The sequence below is a fragment of the Homarus americanus genome, unplaced genomic scaffold (genome assembly GCF_018991925.1).
Source record: "Homarus americanus isolate GMGI-L3 unplaced genomic scaffold, GMGI_Hamer_2.0 scaffold45562, whole genome shotgun sequence".
Classification (NCBI taxonomy): Eukaryota; Metazoa; Arthropoda; class Malacostraca; order Decapoda; family Nephropidae; genus Homarus; species Homarus americanus.
The window spans coordinates 10,193,958-10,214,126 of record NW_024744839.1 but is presented as its reverse complement, the minus strand read 5'-3'; the positions used below and the strand labels follow the sequence as shown (position 1 = coordinate 10,214,126).

The window sequence follows — 20,169 nt, the reverse complement described above, 5'->3', positions numbered from 1 at the left end:
ACACAGATAGGTAGCTACTTATGTATTTGGATATTTAATATTAAGGTATTAAATGGTGGCGAAGGTGTGGCTATTGGGGAGGCTGGAGGCCACGCTAAAAAAGTAGTAGTAGTAGTAGTAGCAGTGTGTGTGTGTGTGTGTGTGTGTAAATGTGGAGCTCTGTGTTTAAGTGTGGATATGTGTGTGCAAGTGTGAATGAGCTAGTGTAGATATTGATGGGTGTGTGTGTAAGTGTGTAGGGGTGAGTGTAAATACGGATGGGAAGGTATAAGTGTGGAAGGGTGGGCGTGAGTGTGGAAGGGTGTGTGTGTAAGTTAAGAGGAGTACGTGTAGGTGTGTAAGGATGTATGCAAGTGTGGAAGGGTGTGTGTAAGTGTGGATCGGTGCGTGTACGTATGGATGGGTGTTTGTAAGTGTGAAGGGATGTATGTATGTGTCAAGGGGAGTGTGTAAGTGCGAAGAGGTATGTGTAAGTGTGGACATGTGTGTGTGTGTGTGTAAGTGTGGATGGGTGTGTGTAAGTGTGGAGGGATGTTTGTGAAAGTGTGGATGGTGTGTGTAAGTGTGCAAGTGTATGTGTTTGTGCAAGTGTAAAGATGTATATGTAAGTGTGAATGGGTGTGTGTAAGTGCAAAGAGGTATGTGTAAGTGTAGAAGTGTGTGTGTGTGTGTGTGTGTGTGTGTGTGTGTGTGTGTGTGTGTGTGTAAGAAGTGTGGATGGGTGTAAGTAAGTGTGGATGGTGTGTGTAAGTGTGGATGGGTGTGTGTACGTGTGGAGTAGTCCATTTACTGTATATTTTCCAAGGGAGGACCTTTCACCCCAGCCGTGAGCTAGGCCCAGCAGGTCCCGAGGTCCCATCTTGCTGAGCCTCCCAATGAGTCACTACCACACTGAATCACCACCCACTGAGTTACCACCCACTGAGTCACCGACCACTGAATCATCGCCTACTGAGTCACAGCCACTGAATCACTACCCACTGAGTCACCACCCACTGAGTCACCGTCCACTGAATCACCACCCACTGAATCACCGTACACTGAGTCACCGCCCACTGAATCACCGCCCACCACTGACTCACCAGGAAGACAGATCCCTTGAGATCAATGACAGCACACAGCTCCGCCCATCGTGATTTAACTCGCTGTGATAAACTGGAGCTGAAATATTCAGTGTATTCGTAACTTATGCCTCTGAAAATGTAAACTTTTATTTTCCGTACAGTTGTAGTTGGTTAATGGAGAAACCATCTGTCGGTCTGTACGTGAACGGTTAAAGTAGAAAAATTGTCACAAAGGACAAATATTGTCTATATTGTTGGTATATACAGTATGTGGAAGAAGATTTGATTTTGTTGTTGCTTGTAAAGTATATTTTTATTGTGCACCCTGTACACTTCATCCTGTGAGTGTAGCGCAAAAGGATTACAGAGTAGGGTTTACAAAGGGTCATAATAATTAACCCGGTTGTCAGGATATTATGGCACCGAAAGTTACACAGTATTTCCTCATTTACATTATTTGTTTAGTTCTATACATAAAGGGTAACTTATTCACAAATGTGTGAGAACAGGCGTGTGAGGCAGTATGTCTGGCTCACACTTTGTTATTCACATTTACGGGAGTACCAAGCACATTGCGTATTTGGTTCTGTACATGAACCGGATATAGTTACTGAGTGCAAAAAAGTGGATACAATCTAATATGTCGGCTATCTTGCCATTAGGAGATGAAGTGTTGTGCCATTTCACACAGTGTGCTTGGACCTGTTCCTGTGCTGTCTTATCTTCACACAGTCGAGGACGGGAGAAGTGTGTGGCCATATGTATGGCCACACACTTTACATTTTAGTTTTTGTTTACATCTGCTTGAGGAACATACTGCCAGAGGTACTTATATCCTAATCCTTAATCTAGCGGTTGTATAAATATCTTGTAATCTAGCGCGGATCTTGCTTTGCTCCATATACATGTTTCACTTGATACATCTCATCATGGTAACGTCCAGGATCGACTAGTGCCTGTTTGCACTTGCTCATTTGCGTCAAACTCATCAATAAAGTTCTTTTTCCTAATTACAGTTTTAAGGGTTCTTTTGACAGACCCCAAATTGTATTCAACGGTGTCTTTGTTAGACGCGAGTTTGGCGAGGCATCAACTCTGTCATGTTTTATGAGGCCTATGTGGAGAGGATCCACAGCAGTTTGACCCTGATACCCCCCGGTCAACAAGGCACGCATATTGTGTCTGCTTCAGAGACAAGATCGTGACAACCTGGTCGAGGGTGGCAAGGGCAAGTAGTGAGGATAGAGAGATCAGTGATGATGAGACTGTCAGTAAACAGTGGCTCTACTGAATTTATTAGGCTGTGAGTATAAAGTAAACCAATCTAGCTTCTAGAGTGGATGCCCAGTTGTTAATTCTAACTCCTTTCTCAATTATATTACTGTCAGGTTGAGTCAGCCAACAAAGGCACTTCCAGCCTCCCACAGGCGGTGCTTTAGAGATCCAACAGTGTAGATGGTCTGTGTGATATTATCATCAGTCTGTAGAGTGTGTATGTGTTCAAGGGCTCTCAATTTGGCAGTGTGTTGGAGATAAATGCTTGGTATAATTAATTTTTTAGGCGGATACGTCGGTATTGTGATATCGAAGGGAACTGTCCGCCAGGGTGGCAGGAAGCGCTGTTGTGTCTCAACTTTGTACAGGTGGTCTAGTCCAAATATCTTCATATGTGTAGCTGTAGTTTGGATCCATTTAGACTCAGTAGTCCCATGGTTCATACATTCTAGCAATTTTAAGGAAACAATGTTATCAGGATCACCACGCAGAAGCCCCAGGGCTATCATGAGGTTGACTTCAATTATTCTGTCTTTAACACTGGGTATACCAATTTCTTTCCTCATATTAAGTACTTTAGTGCTCATGGGACATCCTAGGATAATTCTGAGGGCTTTATTTTGCATTTTCTCGAGCTTGTCAACGCCTTTCCCGTCACGAATGACCAGGGCTGGTGCGTGGTAATCTATCAGAGATCTTATATAGCCTAGGTACATTGTTTTAACAAGTCTAATATTAGCACCATAGTGCGGGCTGTACCCCGCTACACTTCTAAGAGGTCTCAGTCTGTCAGTACATTGGCGGGTTAGCTGTTGTATGGCAGGTAGGGTACAAGGGACGGAAACACCAAGATATTTAAAAGAAGAAACATAGTCAATAGTGTTGTTACCTATCTTGAACTTGGCGGGGCCGCGTTTGCGGTTCCCAGCTTGTTTGTTGAACACCTTAGTTTTCTCAGTGGAGATAATAAGACCGAGGTGTTCACAGGCTGCGTATACATGGTTCAGGGTGGTTTGCATTTCACGATGAGTTTTAGTATGTATAAGAATATCATCAGCATAGCTGATTGAGATATTGCTGGGGTTGTCTGGTATTAAATTTAATAATGCATCCATAAGAACATTGAACAAAGTGGGGCTAAGTACTCCACCTTGAGGGGTACCAAGTTGCATATCTTTAACTTCACTTTTGTAACGCTGAAACAGTGCAGCAGCCCTTCTGTTGGTTAGGTAACCACTTATCCAGTGTAACAGCCTACCTCCTATATCCATTTTGGCTAGTTCGTACAGTATCAGTTGCCTATTGGCAATATCAAATGCAGCTTTTAGGTCAAGAAATGTGGTGTATCTGTGCCTTTCATCACCATGCACAGTTAGGAATGTGGTGATGCAATTAGAAGAAGAGAGGTGGTGTCCGGCAAGGCCAAGAGAGAGAGAGAGAGAGAGAGAGAGAGAGAGAGAGAGAGAGAGAGAGAGAGAGAGAGAGAGAGAACTTCCCAGTTTTATTACATATTGTCACACTGTTTCATACGAAGTTAATGACTCTCGGACTAAGGATTCTGTCCCGGGATCTCGGGATTCCGCCTAATAAATAGCTAACTCAATTCCCAGGACAAATTTTGAAAATTCCGGGATTTTCCTAATTTTAATAATCCTTCTCTAAGCAACCTAAATTAGCATGTATGTTACTTAAATAAATAAATAAATAAATAAATAAATAAATAAATAAATAAATAAATAAATAAATAAATAAATAAATATATAAATAAATAAATAAATAAATAAATAAATAAATATATAAATAAATAAAAAGTATGTTGCTAAATTACTAACAAGTTACGACTTGCAAGAGTCGAGACGAGAGCATTCCTGTCACACGAATATGGCCTGACGAGCACATTGTGTCTCCTGTATGTTACACGAGCATCTCAGTGCAGGTCTGGGGGCCTGAGAAGAAGGGAATGTCTACTATAATTTTGTCAAAGGTCTAACTATGATATATTATGTGCTATACTATTTTATATGAAGATATTACCCAGTAAAATAAGTAGTATTTTGCAGGATGTATCAATTCTTGTTCCTATTATCCTAAGAAGTGCTATTAAATTGCAACGCTATGCTGCATTGTTCTTTTTCGTTCATATTTCCTGAATCCAGAAAAAAAAAATCCTGGGAAACCAGAAACCCTATCTCGGACACTGCTCATTGTCGATAATAAAAAAATTCTAAATCTTATAACTCAGCTACTGGAACACAGAGTATTTTCTCTACAGAAAGGAAATAAATAGACTGATGTCATCCAGGTCAATTATAATCTATGATATTTGAAATTGAGTCTCCTATCATACCTCACCGAAATGCTCTCACCAGGCACGAGGTCACAAGAAGATGTGACCTAAATATCTTAATAAATTCTCTGCACAAGGACTGACACACCGTATAACAGAGAGAGGCACGCACGCACGCATAGCACAGGTGTAAAGATCACAATAAGATCCTGTACACAGCCGAGAGAGCCTCTCCTCGGCCACAGAGGATAAAGATCAGCCTTGTCTGGCAGCCTTCGTGTTTAAACAGCTCGGAGCGTCAGGCAGGATACGTTCCTCGGTATTAAAGGATGGGAAACACAGTCCTGTAACTATATTCCTAGTTGAGTGAAATACATCTTTTGAGCAGAAAGTGAAGAGCATGAATTAAAAAAGAAAATTTATTATCAAGTTTACGTTAAATTCAGAAAAAAAATATAAGTGTGAACCAATAGAGAATACGAGATGACGTTGAGTTGTGGAGGGATATGCTATGATCTCACATACACACACACACACACACACACACACACACACACACGCGCGCGCGCGTGCCTAAAATAGTTTCAGTAAAGAAGACATCAGCTGGGAAGGGTACAAAGGGTAGGGTATCAGGTCAGCAACACTGGCACCACTACTTCACCACCACAACCTATAGTCAGGGAATGTACCGTACAAATATTTCACTGTTGAATGCCAGTTATCATTTGCCATTCGTAAAGTTTCAAAGATATGAAAAAGAAAATAGCTAATTAGTTTGAGTAAGTTGAAGAATGATAACAAGCAACTGATAACTTATCAGAAAGAAAACAGCTGATGGCACTGATGGAGGCGACCAGCTGACAGCATATAAGACGAGACGAGCAGTAGATAGCACTTAGGCACCAGCTGCGTGAAGTATAAGTCAAGTATTAACCAGCTGTCCCTTGTTTTAGTGTATATAGACAAGGAAGGTTAACCACCATGCATCTCACCTTACCTCTATTGTTGTGCCTGGTGGGGGTGAGCACCGTGCTAGGCCGGAGACGTAGAGGCAGTGGCTTCATGTACCCTCCCAAGCACCTACTTGATGCCTCACACCTTCCCCCTGCCCAATGGTTCACTCAGGTCCTCGACCACTCCGAGCCTGCCGACACACGAACATGGCAACAGGTAATATATATTTTTTTCTTCTATTAATGCAAAATCAATTAAAAGTGTGGTGTAGTGAGGGTCACACAATTCATTTTTTTGTACCGTACACATAAAACTATCTTCCCCATTGGAGGTTTTGTAATGTTCTGTACTGTAATGCATTGTATGGTATCAAGTTACGCAAGACATCATTTATTTCAAGTTCCATCCACAATCTCAAGTCAGAAACAAAAACATCACTGATAACATAAATTAGTGGCACGTTTGTACAAGGTTCTAAATTACCTTATAATATAAACCAAATATCCAATACTACATAACAAAACCTTTCAACAACAACAGCTAGTGCTTCTTAATACTCTGGTGGGGAGAGTTTAATACTACCTCTGTCACAGCCACTTCGGTAATTATTCGTGTTTTGCCTTTTCCCCTCATTTGATGAACAAAATGTTTTTCTGGTGTATTGACATAGCTCCCCGGGGGGCTCCTCTCCCCGGACTATGCCATATTAAACAGAAAGTACTTATTTTGATATTTTGTACCAATGAAAGCAACTTTGTTGAAGCGTCACGGTATAATTTTACGTTTTTTTTTTTTTTTGGACGTGAGAGTACGCTCGGGCCGAGTAGGTCGGTTGTAAGCAAACAGTGCAGACGACAACATGCACTGACAACGGCAGATACCTAATGTTTGAGGGTAAATATATTAAAAACTAAGCATTTGCACAAGAAACGTTGCTCTTAAATATCGATTTGAAATTAAAAAAAAATATAACATATTTAGGGTAGTCAGAAGCACTCGAATAGGAATGAGTGAAAGACGAATATTAACCGACACTTTCTGCTGTAAACATTATCTAGGGTTATGATGAAGGTGTGTGTGTAAGGTGAAGTTAACTATAGTGGTTACCTGTTTCTCTTACGAGTGTAAGGTGAAGTTAACTATAGTGGTTACCTGTTTCTCTTACGAGTGCAAGGTGAAGTTAACTATAGTGGTTACCTGTTTCTCTTACGAGTGCAAGGTGAAGTTAACTATAGTGGTTACCGGTTTCTCTTACGAGTGCAAGGTGAAGTTAACTATACAGTAGAAGGTAAAGATTTATAAAAAAAAGGTTGAAGGAAATATTAAAGTTAACGTTAGGTTTGAGAGATATATGATAATTTAATTTTCTTTTTTCTATGGTTAAAGGTGGATTTTTTCTAGTTTAAACATTAGAGATATTAAAGTTTGGGTTTCTGTGATTTGACAATACCAAACTCGACCTTCTGCCAAACTTAACCAATCATACTTGAATCAACCCAATCGTCTCTGTACAAACCTTCTAATCCCATATTATCTGTTCACAACTAATGTGTGGACAACCTGAAGGTGTAGCAACTTGAAGGTTGGCAACTTCAAGGTTGGCAACTTAAAGGTTGGCAACTTCAAGGTTGGCAACTTAAAGGTTGGCAACTTAAAGGTGTGGTCAGTATTGAAGTCTCACATACATAGACAGTATATTAAAAGTTTTGTGTCATTATTAGCAAAGATATGTTTATCATACATGGTTTAACAAGGTTTACGCTTATATCTGATAGGTTTATTGTACTTAGGATGTGTCAACACAACAGGAGGAAGTGTCCAGTAACTGACACTGGCGATCTGTAGATGACAGGTAAAACGATAAATAAAGTAACTACCTATCCCTCTATGGCTGACAGGTAACAGATACACAAAGTAACTATCTCTGCTGGCAGGTAAATTGATATTAATACTGAAATAGTTTATTTTGCCAGAAAAATACAGATACTGAGTCGATAATAATAACAATGATGACATGGCTGAGCCAATTGAGAGCCTGAGCTCCCTTAATAACACCTTTTATATACTGTACATTTATCTCAAGGAAGCATTATGTAACATTTAGTATCATCTGGAATAGTACACGTAACATGGTGGTAGTAAGAACATATCAGAATATTATTACGATTATCACTTCGGTTTTATTTATTTATTTTATTTTTACATTTATATAATAAGTATGTACATATTTTACAGTGTTGTTGATAATTATACATTAAAATGATAAGGGAGGAAGTAATACAACTTGGGGTTGTGTTAAGGTGAAACAAGGAGCACAGAAACTGTCAGTATCATGTCTTGACGGCAAATATATAAATATTGCAAAGGTAATTTATATCTATCTATTTGAGAATATATGATATAATGGTTTTGGTGGTACAATAAAAGTAGAAATATAAAGTAGGTATTACAAAAATATTAATGCTTAGACAATATATATTTTTTAAGAGATAATTTAAAGGAAAGAAGCATAGTCTTTGCTCTGATGCTGACAGGTACCAGATAGATAAAGTAACTATCTGTCTCTCTGTGGCTGACAGGTAACAGATAGATAAAGTAACTATCTTTCTCTCTGTGGCTGACAGGTAACAGATAGATAAAGTAACTATCTGTCTCTCTGTGACTGACAGGTAACAGATAGATAAAGTAACTATCTGTCTCTCTGTGGCTGACAGGTAACAGATAGATAAAGTAACTATCTTTCTCTCTGTGGCTGACAGGTAACAGATAGATAAAGTAACTATCTGTCTCTGTGACTGACAGGTAACAGATAGATAAAGTAACTATCTCTCTCTCTGTGGCTAACAGGTAACAGATAGATAAAGTAACTATCTGTCTCTCTGTGGCTAACAGGTAACAGATAGATAAAGTAACTATCTGTCTCTCTGTGGCTGACAGGTAACAGATAAATAAAGTCACTATCTCTCTCTCTGTGGCTGACAGGTAACAGATAGATAAAGTAACTATCTGTCTCTCTGTAGCTGACAGGTAACAGATAGATAAAGTAACTATCTGTCTCTCTGTGGCTGATAGGTAACAGATAAATAAAGTAACTATCTGTCTCTCTGTGTCTGAGGTAAGACACTACCTGTGGGATGGGATACTCAGGGTTGGCGGAGATAAACAGTGTCTAGGTGAGAGTCTCATCAGGTGAGCCAAGTGTCTCCTTATCTCTCCCACACCTGCTTCTTCTCATGCACCTCCCTCACATTGGCTGTCTCACACTCTGGCTGTATCCCTTACACTGGCTGTCTCCTAAACACTGGCTTTCTCTACCAAACTGGCTGTTTTACCCTCTCGCTGGTTATCTCCCTCACACTGGCTGTCTCCCTTACACTGGCTGTCTCCCTCACACTGGCTGTCTCCCTTACACTGGCTGTCTCCCTCACACTGGCTGTCTCCCTTACACTGGCTGTCTCCCTCACATTTATGATAGTACTGGTTATATGTATAGTGAAGTGGTAATGCTCTTATTAACTTTACAAGAATTTACTATGTATATTTTATACAAAGTTATGACATACTACAGAAACTGTATAAAAATGTCTTCGAGTTTTTTCTCTGTGTACTCTTTACATGGATGTAATCTTAAAAAATATTGAATTTGTGTTCCGAATACATATTAGGAGCGTTTAGAACTATTTCATGTTATGTCGCACAATATTTCACATTTGAGATGGAACTGAATTTCTTTTACTTTTCAGAAATATTATACGAATGACTCTTTCTATAAGCCCGGAGGACCTGTTTTTCTTATGATCTGTGGAGAAGGACCAGCTGACCCTTGGTGGGTGGTGGGGGCATATTGGGTCAACTATGCCAGGGACCATAATGCCTATATGTTATTCCTTGAGCATCGATTCTATGGCCAGAGCTACCCTACTGAGTGAGTCTTTTATTCTACTGAAAATATTTATTTGGGTGTAAACCATTTACTTTTGCACATCGTCATCTAGTGAGTAGTTCCTCACACTGAGACAGAGATACTCATTGTTTCCTCACACTGAGACAGAGTTACTCATTGTTTCCTCACACTGAGACAGAGATACTCATTGTTTTCTCACACTGAGAGAGATACTCATTTTTTCCTCACACTGAGAGAGATACTCATTGCTTCCTCACACTGAGACAGAGATACTCATTGTTTTCTCACACTGAGAGAGATACTCATTTTTTCCTCACACTGAGACAGAGATACTCATTGTTTCCTCACACTGAGACAGAGTTACTCATTGTTTCCTCACACTGAGACAGAGATACTCATTGTTTCCTCACACTGAGACAGAATTACTCATTGTTTCCTCACACTGAGACAGAGATACTCATTTTTTCCTCACACTGAGACAGAGATACTCATTGTTTCCTCATACTGAGACACAGTTACTCATTGTTTCCTCACAGTGAGACAGAGATATTCATTGTTTCCTCACACCGAGACATAGATACTAATTGGTTCCTCACACTTAGACAGATGATATTCATTGTTTCCTCACACTGAGACAGAGTTACTCATTGTTTCCTCACACTGAAACAGAGATACTCATTGTTTCCCCACACTGAGACAGAGTTACTCATTGTTTCCTCATACTGAGACAGAGTTACTCATTGTTTCCTCACACTGAGACAGAGATATTCATTGTTTCCTCACACCGAGACATAGATACTCATTGGTTCCTCACACTTAGACAGATGATATTCATTGTTTCCTCACACTGAGACAGAGTTACTCATTGTTTCCTCACACTGAGACAGAGATACTCATTTTTTCCTCACACTGAGACAGAGATACTCATTGTTTCCTCATACTGAGACAGAGTTACTCATTGTTTCCTCACAGTGAGACAGAGTTACTCATTGTTTCCTCACACTGAGACAGAGTTACTCATTATTTCCTCACACTGAGACAGAGATATTCATTGTTTCCTCACACCGAGACATAGATACTCATTGGTTCCGCACACTTAGACAGATGATATTCATTGTTTCCTCACACTGAGACAGAGTTACTCATTGTTTCCCCACACTGAGACAGAGATACTCAATGGTTCCTCACACTGAGACAGAGATACTCATTTTTTCCTCACACTGAGACAGAGATACTCATTGTTTCCTCATACTGAGACAGAGATACTCATTGTTTCCTCACACTGAAACAGAGATACTCATTGATTCCTCACACTGAGACAGAGTAACTCATTATTTCCTCACACTGAGACATAGATATTCATTGTTTCCTCACACTGAGACAGAGTTACTCATTGTTTCCTCACACTGAGACAGAGATACTCATTGGTTCCCCACACTGAGACAGAGATATTCATTGTTTCTTCACTCTGAGACAGAGATACTCATTGTTTCCTCACACTGAGACAGAGATATTGATTGTTTCCTCACACTGAGACAGAGTTACTCATTGTTTCCTCACATTGAGACAGAGATACTCATTGGTTCCCCACACTGAGACAGAGATATTCATTGTTTCCTCACACTGAGACAGAGATACTCATTGTTTCCTCATACTGAGACAGAGATAATTGGTTCCTCACACTGAGACAGAGATACTCAATGGTTCCTCACACTGAGACAGAGATACTCATTGGTTCCCCACACTGAGACAGAGATACTCATTTTTTCCTCACACTGAGACAGAGTTACTCATTGTTTCCTCACACTGAGACAGAGATACTCATTGTTTCCTCACACTGAGACAGAGTTACTCATTGTTTCCTCACACTCAGACAGAGTTACTCATTGTTTCCTCACACTGAGACAGAGTTACTCATTGTTTCCTCACACCGAGACATAGATACTCATTGGTTCCTCACACTTAGACAGAGATACTCATTGTTTCTTCACACTGAGACAGAGTTACTCATTGTTTCCTCACACTGAGACAGAGATACTCATTTTTTCCTCACACTGAGACAGAGATACTCATTGTTTCCTCATACTGAGACAGAGTTACTTATTGTTTCCTCACACTGAGACAGAGATACTCATTGTTTCCTCACACCGAGAGAGTTACTCATTTTTTCCTCACACTGAGACAGAGATACTCCTTGTTTCCTCACACTGAGAGAGATACTCATTTTTTCCTCACACTGAGACAGAGTTGCTCATTGTTTCCTCACACTGAAACAGACTTACTCATTTTTTCCTCACACTGAGAGAGATACTCAATTTTTCCTCACACTGAGACAGAGTTACTCATTGTTTCCTCACACTGAGACAGAGATACTCATTTTTTCCTCACACTGAGACAGAGATACTCATTGTTTCCTCATACTGAGACAGAGTTACTTATTGTTTCCTCACACTGAGACAGAGATACTCATTGTTTCCTCACACTGAGACAGAGTTACTCATTTTTTCCTCTCACTGAGACAAAGATACTCATTTTTTCCTCACACTGAGACAGAGATACTCATTGTTTCCTCATACTGAGACAGAGTTACTCATTGTTTCCTCACAGTGAGAGAGATATTCATTGTTTCCTCATACTGAGACAGAGTTACTCATTTTTTCCTCTCACTGAGACAGAGATACTCATTTTTTCCTCACACTGAGACAGAGATACTCATTGTTTCCTCATACTGAGACAGAGATACTAATTGGTTCCTCACACTTAGACAGAGATACTCATTTTTTCCTCACACTGAGACAGAGATACTCATTGTTTCCTCATACTGAGACAGAGATAATTGGTTCCTCACACTGAGACAGAGATACTCAATGGTTCCTCACACTGAGACAGAGATACTCATTGGTTCCCCACACTGAGACAGAGATACTCATTTTTTCCTCACACTGAGACAGAGTTACTCATTGTTTCCTCACACTGAGACAGAGATACTCATTGTTTCCTCACACTGAGACAGAGTTACTCATTGTTTCCTCACACTCAGACAGAGTTACTCATTGTTTCCTCACACTCAGACAGAGATACTCATTGTTTCCTCACACTGAGACAGAGTTACTCATTGTTTCCTCACACTGAGACAGAAATACTCATTGTTTCCTCACACTGAGACAGAGTTACTCATTGTTTCCTCACACTCAGACAGAGTTACTCATTGTTTCCTCACACTGAGACAGAGTTACTCATTGTTTCCTCATTGTGAAAAAGCGGTGCTCATTGTTTCCTCACAGTGAAAAAGAGGTACTCATTGTTTCCTCACACTGAGACAGAGATATTCATTGTTTCCTCACACTGAGACAGAGTTACTCATTGTTTCCTCACACTGAGACAGAGTTACTCATTGTTTCCTCATTGTGAAAAAGCGGTGCTCATTGTTTCCTCACAGTGAAAAAGAGGTACTCATTGTTTCCTCACACTGAGACAGAGATATTCATTGTTTCCTTACCCTGAGACAGAGATACTCAGTGTTTCCTCACACTGAGACAAAGATACTCATTGTTTCCTCACACTTAAACAAAGTTTTTCGCTGGTCACTGTTCCCTTTTAATACCATCAAATATTATTCACACATGCATCATCATCTTGCGTGCACAATCATTTATTATACTAAACAAAGCATTATATCTGATTTCGTATGATGAAAAAGTACAGTTTGCCTGGACCATTTGTTTGGATAAGGTCACTTTATTATAGGGAGGTAATACGGTTATGTTAACTAGCTTATACACTCCCAATTTTCTTAGGTTAATTACATGGCATTACTAAGGATGGAAATATCTGAAGTAACATTGGTTGGATCACGTAAAAAATAGCCTTCGTCCTCCCCCAGCTTATTTCACCTTAAGATTAATCACCCTAACAGTTACTTCATCTAACCTAATGCTAACGTGACTTAACCTAATATAACCTAACCTAACGATAAACTAACCAAACCTTATTTAACCTAATATAATGCCCTTCTAACCTAATGCTATCCTAACGTAACGTAACGTAACCTAACCTAACCTAACCTAAGCTAACCTAACCTAACCTAACCTAACTTAACCTAACCTAACCTCCACATAGCGTTTGGGTGCATAATCATCAGGTGAAATAAACTAAGGTACCACCTAATGTTAGCGTAATCTATTTAATGTACCTAACTCAGCTCCTCATTAAGACAGACTAGAGACACAAATAAGAATCAAATAATGAAATAAATGAATCAATATCAGCTGAAAACTATTAGTGTAAATTTAAGTCACACCATGAACTAGTGTGAGAGAAGGATAAAAGGTGAACTGGAATCTGTGAGTGACATTGAAGAGAATTAGCAGATTAATTATTCAACTCTTACCTGAGGATTAACTTCATCAAACTTACAGACAATCATCTGATTCCTTCTAATTTATCTTAAATTATCTATCAGAACAAAATTTGTTTTGGGATATAGAATTGCTATATGAATGTTATTGTTCTTGTTAAAATAAAATTCGCACAAGTCTGCCACGAAGCAAAAGAATTAATTTAACTTATTGTTTTCTTTAAATTTTTCCAGGGATGCGTCTGTAAAAAACTTGGCTTACCTGACCACTGAACAAGCTCTGGCAGATGTGGCAAACTTTATCGGGGGTATGAAAGAGAGTCTTGGTTTTGAGGATAACAAGTGGATAGCTTTTGGTGGATCTTATGCCGGGGCGCTAGCTGCCTGGGTCCGCCTCAAGTACCCGCACCTGATACATGGAAGTGTTGCATCAAGTGCTCCTGTTGAAGCCGAGGTTGATTTTACACGTGAGTTTTCTTAACACTGTGTAAGTTGTTGTCACAGGCACTCTGGCCATCCTTACCAGATAGTAACCCTCACCATCCTCAACAAACAGTAACCCTCACCATCCTCACCAGACAGTAACCTTCACCATCCTAACCAGACAGTAACCTTCACCATCCTCACCAGATAGTAACATTCACCATCCTCACCAGACAATAACCCTCATCATCCTCACCAGTCAGAAACTCTTACCATCTTACCATCTTCACCATCCTCACCAGGCAGTAATCCTCACCATCCTCACCAGACATTAACCCTTACCACCTACCATTTTTACCATCCTCACCAGGCAGTAATCCTCACCATCCTCACCAGACATTAACCCTCACCATCCTCACCAGATAGTAACCTTCACCATCCTCACCAGACATTAATCCTCATCATCCTCACCAGATAGTAACTTCCACCATCCTCACCAGAGAGTTTCCTTCACCATCCTCACCAGACTGCCATCCTCACCATCCTCACCAGACAGTAACCCTCATCATCCTCACTAGACATTATCCCTCATCATCCTCACCAGTCAGAAACTCTTACCATCCTCACCAGACAGTAACCCTCACTATCATCACCAGACGGTAATCCTCACCATCCTCACCAGACAATAACCCTTACCACCTACCATCTTTACCATCCTCACCAGGCAGTAATCCTCACCATCCCCATCAGACAATAACCCTTACCACCTACCATCTTCACCATCCTCACCATACAGTAATCCTCACCATCCCCATCAGACAATAACCCTTACCACCTACCATCTTTACCATCCTCACCAGGCAGTAATCCTCACCATCCTCACCAGACATTAACCCTCATCATCCTCACCAGATAGTAACTTCCACCATCCTCACCAGACAGTAATCCTCACCATCCTCAACAGACAATAACAATTACCATCTACCATCTTCACCATCATCACCAGACAATAACCCTTACCATCTACCTGGACAGGGGTGTCAAACTCATTTGCCAAGGCTGGCCAGATTTAATATGAGTACACAGTATGCGGGCCGAGTAACATAATTATGAGCACTTCGCAATCACCTCTTAGGTGAGTAGTACGACAAAATAAGAAAGGTGGATTTAGTCTGCGCTCGTGCGAAACCCTTAAAAACAAACAAATCAAGTGTTTACTTACCTTGATCAATCTTATTGTTTGCTACTGTTGCTTCCTGATAATTGGCACCTCTTGGTATGGACCAGTGCATCAAAGTTTGGCACTAACCACTGAACTGTAGCAACCTTCGGTATTGAATTAAGGTGCGCATCAGTAAGTTTATACCGAAGCCGAGACTTGTTCAAGTTCATCACAGAAAAGAGTTGTTCAGAGACATGTGTACTTCCGAACATTGGCATAATCTTTGAGGCAAAACATTTAATCCTGGGATAATTTGGTCCAAAATATTGATAAAATTTGCCAACATCAACACTCGAAACTTGTTCCTCAACACAGAATCACACTGGAGCTCAATTAATTCTAACTGAAGATGTTCTGGTACCTCATTAACACCAACAGAGAATGGGTCTCGAAAATTTAAAACAAATCCTTCTCAAGTCTTTTAAAGTCAGCAAATTTTTAATGGAACTCATTCATTAATTTGGAAATCTTGATGCAGTACTTCTTTGTGTTGATATCAGCATGAAACTCAGGTGTGCCTTGCAGGGACTTCAAGGTCGGAAGTGAGAAGGATTACTCTCTGATAATTGCCGTTCAAAAAGCTGTTGTTGATAGAGTATTTTGTTCTAGGAAACAGCAGACTATTTTATTCAGGTGAGGGATACACTCACTATTTAGTTTTAGCTCCTCAAGTAAGGCTGGAGCAGCAAATGGGCCGCGGGCCGCATGTTTGACACCCCTGAGTCTACCATCTTCACCATCCTCACCAGAGAATATTCCTCACCATCCTCACCAGACAGTAACCCTCACTATTCTCACCCCTACATCCAGCGTAAGGTGAAGCGCAGAAGCGTTTACAGCGCCCAACAGGGAAGCATGCTAAGTTCATGCTTGCCTTTATGTCTCATGAGTTAAGGGCGTAGAAGCCTGAAGAGTCAATGGTTATATGTCATCAAGTTATTGGAAGCTCCAGTAACTTTCCCTGAATACGAATTCACAACTTTCGATTTATAACAGGTACCTACATTACTGCTAGGTGAACAGGGACTAATGAGGGCTAGGAAGTATGTCCAAACAACTTTTCCCCAATCCGGGAAGCGAACTCGTGACATTTTGCAGGCGAGGTAAGAGCGGTACCGTTCTACCATCGGCGCCCCCACCACCTACCCTCTTCACCATCCTCACCAGACAGTAATCCTCACTATCCTCACCAAGCAATAACCCTTACCATCTACCATCTTCAGCATTCTCACCAGACAGTAATCCTCACCATCCTCACCAGACAGTAACCCTCACCAGGAGAATGAAGAGAATACAACGCCGAGGCTGTGTTAATTCACCATATTTATCATATTGAGTATCCAAATGTACCTTCAGCAATAAGGCCAGTTCCTCACGGAAAAGGCCTCCCTATACCCAAACCACCAGCAAATTTGGAAGAGCTCTCAACTTCGGATGAGGAAATTGAGGAAGAAATCCCAGAATCATCCCATGATCCTTCTTTCATTGACCAAGGCCCATATACACAAAACTTTTATGCTAATGACATAATAGTACTGTTAGCTAACAGTAAAATTCAAAAGTTATACACCAAGCTTAACTAGCAAACTCTTACCGCAAAAGTAGTTGCTTGTTAAGTACCGCTAAACAGCGCTAAAGACAGCAGGAGTTCACCTATAAAATGGTCTTATGGCTGAATAACCTCAATAAAATTATGAAGATTAATTTCAATGAACTGGCCCTTAACCGTTGATTCTTGAGGGGTTAATGGGCTAGGACATGTAAAAGTATTTAGGGATTTTAGTAGCGAAAACCCAACTGTCCTTTCTGTATTAATTAAGAAAATATATTATACACAGTTCCAAGTGTATATTACCGTAACTTATTCACTGTAGCTATGAATGTTGAATGAGGACGGAGGCTATGTTAAAAGCTCTTCTAAAATACGTCCTGTTGGTGTGAGGGGTTGAGCAAGAGTACCTGCAGTAGCCGGCACTCTTACTCAACTCCTCACACTAACAGGACGTATTTTAGGTTACCTGACCTAACAGGCCACGTTCTAACCTAACCTGACCTAACCTAACAAAAAAAAAAGTGATTTGACCCAAAGACAAATGTCAGAATCCTCTAAAACAACAAGAAAACTTGCGAAAAAATGATGGGTGGTTAACAAAAAATAACTAAAGAGGGGGTGGCTGGAAATCACCATGAGAGTCAATGCTGCGTTTCCTGGTGTGGTGAGGTCAGTGGCACAGTGTGAGCCACACTGGTTCTCAGTATTGTCCAAGTCAAGAAAGAAGATCTCTGCTGTAAAGAGGGAATACAAATAATATATTCGCACTATATATAATATATACACAATATATTCATTGAATATATCTCTCCTTCCCGATAAATGCATTGCCGCCGCTGATGTTGTTGGTTCGCCATGGTATCAACTAACAGACGACTATTATGGGACTTAAAAGTGCTCCCGAGGTCTTTTAACTTAACAGTACTATTAAGGCCCTTAAAAGTTTTGTGTATGTACTATTAGTGCACACAGGAAAATGTCAGCTGTAACAACTGTTTGCTAGCACTTAAAAGTTTTGTGTATCCCGGCCATGACTTCCAATGAACCACATCTTATAAAACAAAGTGAACTTAATGATCTTGTACGTGATCTCCGTCTGTCAAAACAGCAGGCGGAATTTTTAGCATCAAAACTGCAGGAATGGAACTTGCTAGCGAAACAGACAAGAATTTCTGTTGTTAGGAAAGTAAATATTACATTATCTCCCTCAGTGTGTGTACTGATGTAGATGGACTGATGTCAGAGTTGGGAGAAAAACATGACCCAAAGGAATGGCGGCTTTTCATAAATTCCTCCAAGTTTACTTTGAAAGCAATATTGTTGCATAATGGGAACCAGAAGCCCTTAGTTCCAGTAGCGCATCCTGTAGGTTTGAAGGAAATGTATGATAGTATGGAGAAAATACTGACATATATTAAATACTAAGAGAACAGATGGCACATCTGCGGCGATTTGAAGGTTATAGCCCTTCTACTCGGCCTTCTAGGAGGGTTCACGAAATATTGCTGTTTTCTGTGTTTATGGAACAGCAAAGTAACAGAAAAACACTACAACACAAAGGACTGGCCAAAGAGATAAGTGTTTATTCCAGGAAAAATCAATGTCAAATATACTCCCTTGGTAGACCCAAACGATGTACTTCTACCTCCTTTACACATCAAGCTGGGACTAATGAAGAATTTTGTGAAGGCTGTGGACAAACAAGGTGATGGGTTCGTGTACTTGAGGGGAAAATTCCCACAGAAAGTTACTTTGTGATAGCGACTTTGAAAACAAATTGAATGAAAATGAGCTAGTTGCATGGATTTCCTTCACATCTGTAGTCAAAGTGTTTCTTGGAATGAAGAAGGAAGAAAAATATTGTCAATTTGTAGAGGAACTCTTAAAAGACTACAAAAACTTAGGATGCAGTATGTCCCTGAAAGTCCACCTCCTAAACTCACACTTGGACTTTTTCCTAAGAATCTGGGGGCGGTTAGTGATGAACAGGGAGAGCGATTCCATCAGGACATTAGACGTATGGAGGAAAGGTACCAGGGAAGATGGGATCCAGCCATGATGGGGGACTATTGCTGTTTTTTTACAATCGCAGGACAATAAAACACAGGATGAAATAAAATAACAAATGCCCATACAGTGGCTTATGTAATACTTTTTGTGCCTTCTTATGATTGTTTTCTTTCTGTATTGAATTTTAGTGATGACGTGGACAAAAATTAACTGGAATAACAGGAAAAATAATATTTTTCAGTGTTTGTATTTGTAAGATTTATTTTTTTGTATAACAAATAAACTGTACGTGCCAGAGAATGTTTATTTACAGATTTGTATTCAGCACCTCAAAATTACCAAAATGGAGCTGCTCTCAACCATTTACGGATTATTTTTTTATTTGTTGCCTAGTGCACCACACACAACACCTGTCTATATAAGTGTTTATTCCTTCACAGATTGTTGTGACGCCTGACCCAATAACTGCCCCAGGTATAAGAAGCACCTGGATCTGTACTGTTACTGTGATCGTTTAAGATGTTACTTATTTTCTGTGCATATAAAAAGTAGCATATAATATAAAGCAAAATTAAGTTTAGTAAACACTTTAACTTTGTACTTTTTATTAATAAGTTTCACCTCACACGACAGAATACCTGGAGGTGGTCCGCGACTCTCTGGCCACTGTGAGTGAAGACTGTAACACACAGATCAAAGAGGCTCACCAGCAGCTGGACCTGTTGCTGGTGGACCAAACTGGCTGGGACACCATCACCACTATGTTCAAGTAAATAACTCCTTTATCAATGTCCTTCTGTGTCCTACAGGCTTAAACACCATCAGCACACACACAGAAACACAGGCTGGGACACCATCACCACACACTCAGGCCGGGGCACCATCAACACACAAACACCCTGGCTGGGACACCAACACCATACACACACACACACACACACACACACACACACACACACACACACACACACACACACACACACACACACACGGGCTAGGACAACAGCATCACACAGCCTGGGACACCATCACTACACACACAAACAGACACAGCCTCACAGGCTTAGGCATCATCACCACAATCAGAGGGGGACATCATCACACACACACACACACACACA

The 20,169-nt window shown here is 40.3% G+C and overlaps 1 protein-coding gene across 1 annotated transcript in view; it reads left to right on the top strand.

Moving 5' to 3' along the window:
* The first annotated feature begins 5,509 nt into the window (after window positions 1–5,509).
* LOC121878145 (putative serine protease K12H4.7) overlaps window positions 5,510–20,169 on the top strand; it is a 35,536-nt gene continuing 20,876 nt past the window's right edge. The window contains exons 1-4 of the mRNA XM_042384160.1: window positions 5,510–5,796; window positions 9,324–9,505; window positions 14,076–14,308; window positions 19,682–19,817. Coding sequence (XP_042240094.1) covers window positions 5,608–5,796; window positions 9,324–9,505; window positions 14,076–14,308; window positions 19,682–19,817 — 740 coding nt within the window. The 5' untranslated portion in view covers window positions 5,510–5,607. The remainder of the gene's footprint in view (window positions 5,797–9,323; window positions 9,506–14,075; window positions 14,309–19,681; window positions 19,818–20,169) is intronic.